The 14,062-nt window shown below is 40.0% G+C and overlaps 1 protein-coding gene across 4 annotated transcripts in view; it reads left to right on the forward strand.

The window, feature by feature from the left end:
• The first annotated feature begins 2,914 nt into the window (after nucleotides 1-2,914).
• cpeb2 (cytoplasmic polyadenylation element binding protein 2) overlaps nucleotides 2,915-14,062 on the forward strand; it is a 41,862-nt gene continuing 30,714 nt past the window's right edge. For 2 of the 4 annotated variants that reach the window (XM_048177541.1, XM_048177542.1), the window contains exons 1-2: nucleotides 2,915-4,264; nucleotides 10,650-10,904. In XM_048177541.1, coding sequence (XP_048033498.1) covers nucleotides 3,458-4,264; nucleotides 10,650-10,904 — 1,062 coding nt within the window. In that variant the 5' untranslated portion in view covers nucleotides 2,915-3,457. The remainder of the gene's footprint in view (nucleotides 4,265-10,649; nucleotides 10,905-14,062) is intronic. The other 2 variants (XM_048177543.1, XM_048177544.1) reach the window with 2 other exon arrangements.

A 14,062-nucleotide genomic window follows, 5' to 3' on the forward strand; every position in this document is an offset into this window, starting at 1 on the left:
GTTAGCCAAACACAAACTAAAATCTAGGGTGCGTCTCAGTCAGCTCCCTAGTTCAGTAGTCATGGCACTGATTAGGGAGTCAGCCATTTGAAGCCCTGTCCCAATCACAAAATCAATCCAGTGCACTGAAACATTCGCTCCCTAAAAAGTCCACTATGCACCATGAAAACCAGGGAGCACTGATGCTCACACACACACACACACACACACACACACACACTTAAAAGGCCAGCTGGTGTTTAGTTGTAGGTTGAAATCTATACGGTGGCTAATCAGCAAATTAGATTGTGTACAATGTCTGTTGGCCGTATCTCTGAGTCTCTACACCCCCGTATCCCACAATCCCATTCCTGACTAACTCTGTTTCCCTTATCTCATCTGTCTGTGTCCACATACAAACACAATCATCCATCTCTGTTACTATACAGGTTTTTGTTTTTGAAAATGAATTTCAAAGAGGATAATTACATCTGGTCAGCTGCTACGCTTGGTTATTCCAGTTTACTATATCCCTGAACATTCTCCAGCCAGGAATGACCAATGACATAGGCAGAATGCAGGATTTGATGCTTGTGTTTAAAGGGTTAGTTCACCCAAAAATGAAAATAATGTCATTTATTTATACTCACCCTCATGTCGTTCCACACCCGTAAGACCTTCGTTTATCTTCGGAACACAAATTAAGATATTTTTGATGAAATCCGATGGCCCAATCTTACTATTATAAAGCGACAAGAATATATTTGTGCACCAAAAAAACAAAATAACGACTTTTCAACAATATCTAGTGATGGCCGATTTCAAAACACTCCTTCAAGAAGCTTCGGAGCTTTACAAATCGAATCAGTGGTTTGGAGCTCCAAAGTCACGTGATTTCAGCAGTTTGGCGGTTTGACATGCGATCCTGAATCACTGATTCGACAGAAAAGATTTGTAACGCTCTGAAGCAGTGTTTTGAAATCGGCCAATTCAATTAATATTGAACCACTGTACTAACATGAAATGATTTAAATATGTTTTTAGTACATTAATGGATCTTGAGAGAGCAAGTACTATTGCTGGTGATGCAGGCCTCACTGAGCCATCGGATTTCATCAAAAATATCTTAATTTGTGTTCCGAAGATGAACGAATGTCTTAGGGGTGTGGAACGACATGAGGGTGAGTAATAAATTACATTATTTCATTTTGGGTGAACTAACCCTTTAAGGACACAGGGACTGAAGCCTGTGAATTCCTATAACAAATCAAAGGACATGTCCTTTAGTTCCAAACTGCATTTTGGGAGCATTGAAAAACTTCAGGAATAATGATGCTGCACGCAGCAGGCATGCAAATAGGAAAAGTGAGTAGACTTTGATCAATTGAGACGTGTTGGTTAATTTGTAACTGTCACAATAGCCGCTGCATTGAGGTGAAGCCATGATGGGCTTAGATCAATGATTATATGATTAATCTGTCCTCAGTGATTGCATCAGTGGAAAAATAAGACATTTCTGGGAATTTTGAAAGGGATTCCGTAGGCTCTTGTGCTTGATTTAACCCTAATGAATTGTGCTTATTGATAGAATAACCCATTCCATACACATCCATTAAAAGTGCTCATTATTGATCAGGGCTGAGAGAGAGAGAGAGAGAGAGAGGGGCTGAAGTGCTTAAAACAAATGCCACATTTGACGTGGGAGGTACAAACACCACCAGCTGTCAAACGGGATCAGATGCTTTAAAAGGTGGACAAAGACTAGAGGGACAGAATAACGTCCCCTCGTTAGGAGCATGAGGATGCTGTTTAAGCATGCATAAGGAATTAATCTCCTTGACACCCGGGTGCATTTTAATGAGATATTTTTAGATCCCATCGTCACTGCGCACATCGCATCTTCACTTATCTCCTTTCACTCACACTATATACTCAAGTATACACTACAGTATGTACTAAACTATATTCTATAACTGCACTATGATATATTAATGCTACAGTATGTAGAATATCTGATTACATTTTATTTTGTGTCCTTGTTACAGTGTAATTATACAATTAAGTACTGAGTAATATTAATTAACAACATGTACTTACTAAAGGATTAGGATTAGGTTTGGTTTAGGGTTGTTTGCTTGTAATTCATGCATAATTTACTATTACTATATTAAGTATGTAATGTGTAACAAGGACACAATATACTAAATACTTAATAAAGGACTGCATACTATGTAATGCACTACATAGAATATAATACACTTTATAGGATACACAACACAATATATTAAAATAAAATAAAAACTGCATACAAATAGTGCACTATATAGAATATACTGTAATACATTATATGTAGCCTACTGAATACTATGGTGTAATCTAGAATGTATAGTACATTATATAGAATATACCACACTATAAAGTATACACTACACATATATAGTGTAATGATATACTAGTGTACTACATACTAGTGTAATAACAGACAACTGCCTACTATATAGAGCACTACATAGAACGTACTACAGTACTTACTATGTACTGAATACGAAATATATAATCTATATTGTATAGTGCACTATATAATATATACTACACTATATAGTGTACACTACACATATATTAAAAAAGACAACTGCCTACTATATAGAGCGCTACATAGAACATACTACTGAATACTAAATGTATGATCTATATTGTATAGTACACTATATAGAATATACTACAGTACTTACTATGTACTGAATACTATATATATAGAATATTCTACACTAGGCCTATAATATACACTATACAATGTAGGATACTAAATAAGCCTATCTAGCTAAACAGCACAGTATGCTGTATAGAATTCACTGCATACTATGTACTGCAAATGCTATACTGCCACAGAAGGTCCGCCCTGTAATATGTATGTGGACGACGCTCACGTTCTGGCTACTAAGCACAGTACGCAGTGTGTTATGGTCATGAGTACGTCAGATTATAAGGGCTAAAGGTGGAAAGACTGGAAGACACCCGACTGAGCAGTTGACAAACAGCTGCCATCTTTCCGACACTGTCATTCGGGCCGGGCGGACCGGTCTGCTCTGCTGCACCTCCTGAATAATGAATGAGTGACGCGCACATTGCGGCTCGCTCTGCGGCTGAGAGGAGGGCGGGCTCGCGCATGAATTATGACGCGGCGGTGACGCGCATGCAGGAGTTTTAATCCTCTGCCGCAGCAGCAGATCAGCCGGTAACGCGAGGAGGGGGATGCGCGGTCGGTCGGACGGACGGACGGATAGAACGGCTAAAAAAAGCCGCAGACAATTAAATCCGCGAACAATATTTATAGTGTGCAAAAAGGTGACCGACTCGACCGAAAGCTCCTCCTCTCTCGCTCCACACAGGCTTTAGGAAGTTACAGGACACTGCGCGTCTCTTATTGTTCCTGACCAGGCCTGGGGATACGAGAGCTGCGCTGTTTTGACGCAATTAAATGGGTGATTACGGGTTCGGCTTGTTGCAGACAGCGAACATCAGCAGCAGCAGCAGCTCCACACTGTTCGGCGGAGGCGCGTTCACACCCTACTCCAGCCCGTCCCCGGTGTGCCCGAGCAGCTCGCCTCTGGTGTCCCCTCTTTTCCCGTCACATCAGCGCAACATGCAGGATGAGCCTGCGGGGTTGACAGCCTCTCAGTCCAGCGAGCAGAGCCGTTTCTCCGCTGTAGGTCACGCGCAGACAGCCGGTGACCTTCAGCACGACCGGAACATACATCAGCAGGCTGAGCCGCCGCAGCAGCAGCCGTACTCCTCCTCCACGGGCCTGGACGCCGATGCGCCATCGTCCAAGGTGAAGATCCCGATGGAGTCCCCCAGCGCCCACCACATCAACAACGGCACCGGCGGCAATAACATGCTCGCGGCCGCGTTCCCGGAGATGCAGAACCCCGGGGGCGGCGGCGGCTCAGCTTCTCCCACCCTGCCCGCTTTCGGAACGCCGTGGTCGGTGCAGACGAGCTCCCCTCCTCCGCCCGTCTCCAATTCCGCGAACGCAATAAACCCGATCCCCACCACCGAGCCGGACAACTTCTACCCGGGCATCCCCTCCTCCATCAACCCCGGCTTCTTCCAGAGCTTCTCGGCCAACCCGTGCCCGGTGCAGGGGTTCAGCAGTCCCTTTCCCCCGCAGATCAACGTGCCCCCGCAGCCGCCGCAGAGCCGCCGGTCCCCGGTCAGCCCGCAGATCCCCCCGCAGCAGGGCGCGTTCCTGCAGCAGAGGAACAACTACAACCACCACCACCAGGTGAGCGAGCCATACTACATACACACTAGAACATAAGCACAATACGCGTTAAATGTGTACAATACTAAAGATGAATTGGCTGTTAAACTGTCATTGTGACGCAATCGCGGCCTTCAAACGGCTACTGTTGCGTCATAATGCAGCCATTGTGACGTTTGTGCGTAGAATATAAATGCGGCCTGCACTGACTGCACACTACGCAGTGTACACTACGAAATTAGTATGTGAATTACTAGTATTAGTATTTTTGTAACGTTATAATAACAATATATATTAGTAGTACTTCACAATATTACTGTATTTTTGTTTGAATAAAACAAAACATTAAAGACTGATGATCCCAGTATGTGTCATAGTATGTACTATGCAGCAGTGAATGTATTGCAGTATGAAACATTGTGAATGGCTTTCAGTTATAATCTCAGAAATAATAACTGCCATTTTGTGCTTTTCAATGTAATTTGGTGTAATGTCATAATAAGTTGTGGAAATATGATCAAATAATGAGTCACAGTGAAAATGTACAGTCAGAGTTCAGTGCATTGTGGGATACTGAACAGCTTATACTACACATTTTTGGCAGAAGTAGATGATATTCACTCTGAATAATGCAGAAATAGAATATAGTATTATGTTTTCCATGTGTTTTCTGGAGGGGACAGCAGGGGTGTGTTCAGTGACATCTGTCATTGAGAGTGTACAGCAGTGTCTGAGAAAGTGTTTATCACAGTAATCTGCAGTCAGAGCTGCACTATGATGGTGGCCATTTTGGTGAATTTTACTATTCCTTTGCATTTCAGCATTTCTTTGATATTATATTAGATATTCCACATTTATGACAGTGTTTGCCGCACTGCTACTGAATCTACAACAGCACAAAATAAATATTGTGCAGCAGAATTACAACATTTGCAGACTGAATTGAGCAAAAAACACAAAAACAATAAATACACAGCATGTCTTTTATTGTGTCGTCTTCCCTAGCAATGACAATCATACAGTATAGTCAGTTAACAAATAAAGGACTCGAGATACCAATTTGAATCAATCTAACGTCTGTTTCCCACAGAAAACTCACATTCAGTGTTTTAGATGCAAACTGTGTCGCTGCAGATCTGATATGTCTCTGTGTGGGGGTGGGGTGGAGGGGAGACAGTCACATGGTTTAGGAGCGGCCCTATATCAGTCATTGTGATATTCCTACATCTGAAGTCATGCTGGTATAACAGCTGCTAGAGTAAATGTATTTGAGCATGATATCACAGATAAGCTGGAGACGCCCTTCTTTCAGGAGTCAGGAATATTGTACTGTATGTGTGAGAGGAATGGCCATAACTTTATAACACTGTACGGCTCACTTTATGTCATTATAGGTGCAATATGTAAGAATTTTGCAGTAAAATATCCAAAAACCACTAGGCCAGTGTTATATATTTTGTTCACTTGAGTACTTACAATATCCCAAATGTTTCCAACTGTTTGTAAATCGTGAGAAAATTGCAATTTTAACCAAGGCTCCGGGACGTGTGAGGAGTCATCAATTGCGTCATACCCGCGTTACCCTCAGTTTCCGGTTTTATTTTGTAGAAACTATGGAAACACCAAAGAGGCTTTAATATATTACATGTTTTAATAGACAAGGGAACAACTATTTTGATATATTTATAGACAGAAAATGAATTATTGTTATATAGCTCAACACATTTAGTCATATTGTTTAAATAATGTTCTTGATTTTTTGCAAGTACCATGATTTTACCATGCCTCAGAGAAAAACACTATTTTGTGAAGTAGCTAACATAGCATAATCAGATGCAGCTTTATTTTTAGTAATAGTAATACAGCATTTTCACTATCATACAATACGTTTTAAAATTAATTGCATGCCATTTATCAACACAAGCCATCCAGCATTTATTAATATGATATTCTAAAATCAATCTATCTTACTGCAGTGTGTAACAAGTGTCTCACAGCAGCCGCCGAGCGAACGCACAGAGTAACATTATAACATCATTTTCAACACTCTCAAATGTATCTAATATGATAAACAGAGCTGTGTTACCTCATACTCATGACCAGAAAAGTGGAAGCGGCGCCGGCGACTGTGTCATAATAAAAGTTCTGCTGCTCTTGAGGCGTGTGTTGCGCAATCGCTCCAGCGGCCTCATTCAGCTCCCACAAAACTCGGTCCTGCTCTGCTTCATACTACAGTAACGCTAATAATCGCATCCATGAACATGATTTCTTCCCGAGTCCTATCCGATTATTTCCACTGGCTGTGATGTGAAGACCACATGTCCCAAGATTCCGCGCTTAAACTTGGCGTCATCAAGCTACGCCTTTGTTTTGAATAGGCCTCTAGCGGACAGAAAATATTACATATTGCACCTTTAAGGATGCATTATATTGACAGTAAAAACAATTATAATTTTACAAAAGATTTTGGTTACACTTTATTTTAAGGTGACAGTTATATTGTACATGTACTTACTATAGAGTTATGGTTATGATTAGGGTTTGGTTTAGGGTTAGTTACTTGTAATTATGCATAATTTACTGTTATTACTATAGTAAGCACATGTAGTAACGTGCAACTACGTCACCTTAATATAAAGTGTTACCAAGATCTCTATTTCAAATAAATGCTGTTCTATTCATCGAAAATCATGAAAAATAAAATTATCACCGTTTCCACAGAAGCAGCACAACTGTTTTCAACATTGATAATAATCATAAATGTTTCTTGAGCATCAGATCAGCATATTAGAATGATTTCTGAAGGATCATGTGACACTGAAGACTGGAGTAATGATGCTGAAAATTCAGCTTTGATCACAGGAATAAATTAGACTTTACTATATAATCACATAGAAAACAGCTATTTTACATTGTAATAATACTACTAATAATACAAATAATAAATCTTTGGTGAGCATTTGAGACTTCTTTCAAAAATCTTCAAAAATCTCTCTGACCCTAAACTTTTCCTCAGTGTAGATATTACAATGTTTTGCTGTGAATTCAAACAAAACAATTGGTTAATGTGGTAATACATGTTTCTTTTTTGACAATTAAATACTTTAAAAACTTATCTCAATTCATTATTTGCACATTTTAGTTGGAATTTGATTGACATAAACCAAAAGATAAGATAATTCATAGTCATTAAATGATACATCTGGCATCACATTATGTTCAAATCAAGCATTCAAATCAGTAAACCTAATATTATGAAATGAATAGATCTAAATTATGATGGGATAGGCCGTATTTGAACAGCCAATATATGCACAGCATATCAACAGAATTCTGTGGTTGAGAAATGATGACCGGAGACAGATGTAGGAAGGCAACAAGACACATCTGGATGAATCCAATGATAGTGTCACTTCCTGTCTCCTGAGATACTTTCATTTTCTGATGTATCCTTCGCTGCCTATAATATCCCACAATCCTGTGTGTGCGGTTCCACGTCACTCGAGCTGAAGACTCAAAATGGCGTCTGTAAGTTGTAGTTGGCGGTCACTGTAGTAATGAAATATATGCTCGATTAGCACCAAAACTTCTGTTTTGTTCTAGTTCATTAGATCATTACACTGCCTCAGAAGCTTGTCTGAAATCTCTTTCGCAGGGTACTTTTGCCTGTGAACACAATATGTCCGTTGCATATATCTGCCAGCGTAGATTTACTTCCTGCTGCATACTTCTCTACACCATCTTTCCAGTGTCTAGACACTAATTGTCTCTCACTATCCCTTAAACACTCAACCAGATTGTATGTGCACACACACACACACTAACACACACACTCTCTCAGGCCATTACCCAATTACACACAGAGACATAACAGAGATGGGTGTGACTCTCGTTTGAGGAGAGTTGTGCAATGACAACACCTGCTGATAGTGAAAATGTGTTTCTTTCTGTCATTCTTTCTGGCTTATATCCTCAGATAAAGACAGTGTGTGTTGTTGCCACTTTGTTCACGAGATGTGGAGTGTTGGATGTAAAGCTTTAAATCTTCTTACTTGTACAGCAAGGCAAAGCCTGGCCACGCTCAAAGAAACACACACACACACACGATTACTTCAGTCACTCTCATTCAGATTCCCTCACACACTTCCTCTACTTCTGTAGCTTGAGGTCATCTAATATGCTTGTGCTGAACCTTTATGCACTTAACCTTTGACACATATATGTAATAATAACAGTGTCTAGTCTTCCTCTTTTTGGAAAACAGAACAGAAGCATTGATGTCATCATCTTGTACTTGTGTGGCATATCACTTGTGAAAAAGGAGTATACTTTTAAAAAGAGTCCATAAATAACGGCTCTTAAATAATATACCTTAAGAGACTATACTGAAGTGTGAACTGAACATAATGCTTTTGGATACTTAATTGCATGTTAACTGCAAAAAATGAAAATTTATTATAATTTTAAATAAAGGGGTCATGAATTGAGAAATTTTCCTTGAGCTTTTGATATATAAGAGGTCATCGTACTTCATCATTGCAACGTTAGCCCCGCCCACTGGTGTGTTGACGAGGTGAGGATGAGGATGAGAGAAGAGCGATACAGGACTAAAATAACATTACCTTTCGAAGGATCCTAATGCTGGGAATCTGGTTATTTATTTTCAACAATGTGAATGTCTCAGTTGAGCTTTATTTATTTGTATTCAGTACGTTTCACTGTGGATTCTTTGGTAAATCAATCGCATTTTGGCACAGACTTTGCAAACAGACTTTTATGATATGGACTCGACAGTAATGCAACAACATGTAAGTAACTGTGTTAATTCTAATGCCTGATCTGATATGTAATGATTCATGTTCAGTCAGATGTTCTTAGTCTATGTGTCAGTAAAGAAAACCAGTGACTAAACAATCAACTTCACATTGTTTCTCTTAGTAGGATGAAAATAATCTGTTATTTAATTGGTGATTAAATTATACATAGAAAACAATCAAAGAATGCTCCCTTTACAATCACTGGAGCTGTCAATCAAACAGCACGAGTTCATCAGTGACTGAGTTCGGGATTCGCGCCAAAACTCCCGCTTTATTCAACAAATCTCTTAGTTACATCGCGTTTGCACTGTTAGTTATGATGAAAGCATTTGTTAGTGTGCAGAAATCGAGTTGCAATGACGAGATCACTGCTTTCATGCGCTCGCAACATGTCTGTGATTGGCTACAATGTTCATCACTGCAACCTTTCATGCCACGATCTAAATATGATGCCATAGAACTAAATGTAATGCTATAATCAGCACTTTTTTATGATTGGTTAGCCTTGAGAGCTGTAATAGTATAAAATGTGCTAAAAGTTTTCGAGAGAGTAATACTTGGCTATTTCAAATGTAAATCTAATGTAAATGTAACCAATCACAGCAGTGGGTCTCACAGCAGACCCGGCCCTTAAAACAGAGCGTTCAAACAAGAGGGCTAAAATCAGGGTAGGAAAAATGCCTTTTATTTCTAGATTATGACAATTTTTGATGTAAAAAGCATATAACATTATAAGTGCACCCCAGGAAACATAAAACAATAAAACAACTCTGTTCATGACCTCTTTAAAATTACATTAAATGCAACTAGTTGAACTTTAGAGCTCTTCTTGACCCACTTAACTATATTTTTTTTAATGTAATTTTGTAATTATTTTGTGTTTGAAATATGGTTGTAGTGTACTGCTGAATGAACTGATAAGCATTCATGGTAAATTAATGTTTTAATGTAATTTCTATTGAAACTTATACGTCATGCATTTAAATATATTCGTAATTACACATTTTTAATGATAAAGTTGCAGTTTAGTGCATTTAAAATATATTCACTTTAAATGTAACATATCGTTAGCCTCATAGCATAATTGCCTAAGTATCATTTGAAAATGAATGACTTAGGCAATTATGCTATGAGGCTAACGATATTTCAGAATTCAGTGTGTAAAGAAACATAGTTATGAAAGTGTGCTCTCTTTAAGCGCACTTAAATGGACTTTCATTTAATTAATATTATATTATCTGCAAGAACACTACAAGTGCACATTCAATACGATTAAGCACACTTCTGTTTTACAAGAGTGTCCAGATGTTTGTCCAGTGAAATGCTCTTTTAGAATGTCTCCTTCCTCTAAAGTCACATACTCACTGGCTATATCAACCTGAAAACTACAGCATTTTGTGCTATTTGAGGGTAATAAACAACATTTACAATACAATTCATGTCAGATTTTATTGCTGGTTTAAAATATGTTATAGGAATGCGAGTGTGGCATGTAACGCTGTACTGGCATTACTAAAAATAGATGCATCCCAAGATGGCCGCTGTGTTTGCATTGAAGTGTTTGTGTTTGTTTGTGTGTGTGTGTGCAGCCCATGATGAAGCAGTCTCCGTGGGGCAGTCATCAGGGCAGTGGCTGGAGCTCCGGAGGGATGTCCTGGGGCAGAGACCACCGACGCGTGCCAGGCTCGCTCAACCAGATCTCTCCCATGAAGAAGCCCTTCTCCAGTAACGTCATCGCTCCACCCAAGTTCCCCCGCTCCGCTGGCTCGCTAGGACCCAAATCCTGGATTGAAGAAAACATGTTCCGTACGGACAACAACAGCAACACGCTGCTGCCCCTGCAGGTACGGGATGTGCTCTCAGGTTCATGGGCTGATGGGAGGCGGTCAGTTCTGTCTGTTATTATGTAATTGTTGGTCAGTATATGTATGCGTATCTGTGTGTACACCCGGTACACCCTGTTGTGTTCAGAAGGACGCTCCAAGAGCTGGTAGAGGATCTGAAGACAGTGATGACTCACGGTGAGGTCATCAGTGTTTTGCCGGTTTCCTCCTGAAGGAACCTGTCCTCTCCCTTCATTATTGTGAGGCAGTCTGAACTTAATTCTGGACGAAAATCAACAGTTCAGTAGAGCGCTGCTATCGCCAGTGTTTGTTTAGTCTAAAAGTAGAGAAATGAGCCTGTCTGGTGTCAGTGTGCTTTCTGGAAAAATTAATTCAATCTGTTTAATCTCCGGTTTGCTGTTAAATGCGCTGCCTATGAATCGCATAAATCTCAAGTGCAATCACGTTCACCTGAATATTAACCTTTATTTATGAGGTAGACTTTCTAATACCTCGTACCACAATATATATATATTCAACCAAACTACTGTAGAAATGTAGATGTATACTTTTTAATGCACAAAGTACAATACAATAAAAAATAATTCAGGAATGTTTTTATTTTTACATTAAATTGCCACACAGATGGTGTCAACGAATCATTCAATTCCTTTGAATTAATTACTTGAAACAAACAATACACAGAAATCTCGATTTATTTGTTTGAATTTTTTTTCTAGGCGTGGTTTACTGAAATTAAATTAAAATAGTTAGAAAGCTCCAAATTCAAAAACATAAAGTTGTACCCCTTAAATGCTTCAGTGCTCTCACACTCAAGTCCCAAAACAATGATCAAGAGTGCATTATGATATTATGATATTCACAATGTTTTATATTACCAGGTAAATGATTGCAAATATATTCAAAATATTCTCCAGTCCTGCTTATACTTCAAAAGTTTTAGTGAGAGTCTGAAAGCTTCTGACTCTCAAGCTGAAAGTGAGAAAGTGGGAGTGTGTGAGAGCTTGAAGAGGCGAGAGTCACACATTTTTGTCATGTTGTCCTATTGTTCTGTAGATAAGCAAAAACAGCAGGTTATTAACAGGTGAATCACTGGATACACCCGCTCACTTCAGGGTTAAACCTCTGCTGTTCTTACTCTTTATTTTAGTATCGGCCACATGGCTACTGGTATTTTTGTCATCCATAATCTCTGCGGCTGGCTATAGATGTGTTACTGAATTAAAGCAGTTTAGTTTTGACATATTTAACGTGTCTTTCTGTCATTAAGGGCTGTTGGTATGGTCAAGTACAGAATAACTCAGTGTTCATTGTTAGCTTGTGCTTCGATCAGTGTTTGGCACCTCACAGCTAATTACTGTAAAGCCGGGCCTAACAGAACTGAGGTGAGCGTGCTCTGGCCTTCATCATTCAGGAAACAGGTCCGGCTCCATAGTATCTATGGTATTGTTCCGTTTTGAATTCCTGGCATTCCTCACGCCTCTCCTCTCTCCTCCTGTCCTCTCCTTCCTGCTCCGTGTTCGCTTCGTCTTCCAGAGATCAAATGCGTCATGTGCTGAAAAGAGAAACAAAACAGAAATAGAGGGAGGAAAGAACAGAGAATAAAATGTGGCTATAAAGATTTCACTCGATGTCCCAAGAAATGTTTTGAACTCTTAAATTTGAATGTTAAAGGTGCTAAAGAGGATGTTTTGTTTTATACATTTTTGCAATATTACTTGAAACTGTCTTTACTAACTGATAAAAGACTATTTATTAGGTGCACTGAAAGGAATAATATTAATATACATCATCTGTGCACGAGGTAGGGCCTTAAAAACATCAGCCAATCGTTTACACGATCATCGCGTAAACGATTGGCCCTCTGGCTTGTCAATCACTGCCGTGACGTTCCTTGTGAGAGACGTGCGCGGATTGGCCCTCTGGCTTGTCAATCACTGCCATGACGTTCCTTGTGAGAGACGAGCGCGGCTGCGCGCTCCAGTAACTTTCCACACTCCACAGGTGCTGCATGCAATGTTTTTGTCCGGAGACAGGAGTAACAACTGCAGATTATGAGTTACCTGCGGTGAGTCCGACATAATGAATCCACTAACACAACACAGCGAATGCCGGTGGTAAACACTCGTGTTCCAATACGAGTGTTTACGAGTTTTGGGAGGCGTTCCTTCAAAGGAGGGGGGTTGTTCTTACGCATGCGCTCATTTCAAAAACTCAGTAACAGTCTTTGGTTTCTCAGTCGACGAAAAGATCCTCTTTAGCACCTTTAATGACAGTGTCGTAGTTGAGACGTGTTTGAATCAGGACAGGGTCCACATGATACGTGGTCCTGGACTCGAGGTGCGTTTACGCCATGTTGTAATTACTGTAATTGTAAAAAGTGTTCACATCCCCATAGAACTAATTACAACTTAAAATTTTCGGAGAGCTCCGACTTGAACCACCTGACCACTCCAGATTCATTTTGCCGGTGATAGTGTTGCCATAGAAACACATAATTCAGATGACATTCAGAGTAGAATGCCACGTGTTGTCATCTGGTAATTACGGTAATTATGTCCTGGTGTGAACGCATCAGTCATTAACTGATCATGTGGTCTCAGTCGTGAATCACACTGGAATGAGCTGGTCTTAAAGAAATACTAGAGGCAGTGGAAAAGGAAAAGAGGTTATAAAAAGGTGATTCCATAAACATTTTGAATTTGAAAGATATTGAATGGTAGCATAATAACCCAAAGTGTGGGATCAGCATGAGTCTTCAGGCCTGTGTTCTTCTCTGGAGAACTGAGCTGCTTTTCAGACACTATTTCTGGCGATGTTGCTGAAACTATATTTAGCTGTTCCAGCCTCTCTCTGTCTGTAGCTGCGCTGTGAGCGCATGTGAACGGACCGGATGCTGAAAACAGCTCAGGACTGATAGAAAAACCTGCTGTACCTGTGGGAGGCAGATGGCCGTGACAGATCCCATTGGAAGCATCTGTGCGTGACACTCCCTGTGTGCTTTCCAAACAATGTCCTTCATATACAGTTATGCGTCAGTCAGGGTAGCTGTATGTTACGGAGCACAAAAAACAGATGTTGTGGCCAGCTCTTTTAATTGGTTCCCTCGTTTCAGTTCAATCTTGCAAGCAAAGAAGTCAAGATGGCAGCGATGTGGT

Source organism: Megalobrama amblycephala, linkage group LG24 (genome assembly GCF_018812025.1).
Source record: "Megalobrama amblycephala isolate DHTTF-2021 linkage group LG24, ASM1881202v1, whole genome shotgun sequence".
Classification (NCBI taxonomy): Eukaryota; Metazoa; Chordata; class Actinopteri; order Cypriniformes; family Xenocyprididae; genus Megalobrama; species Megalobrama amblycephala.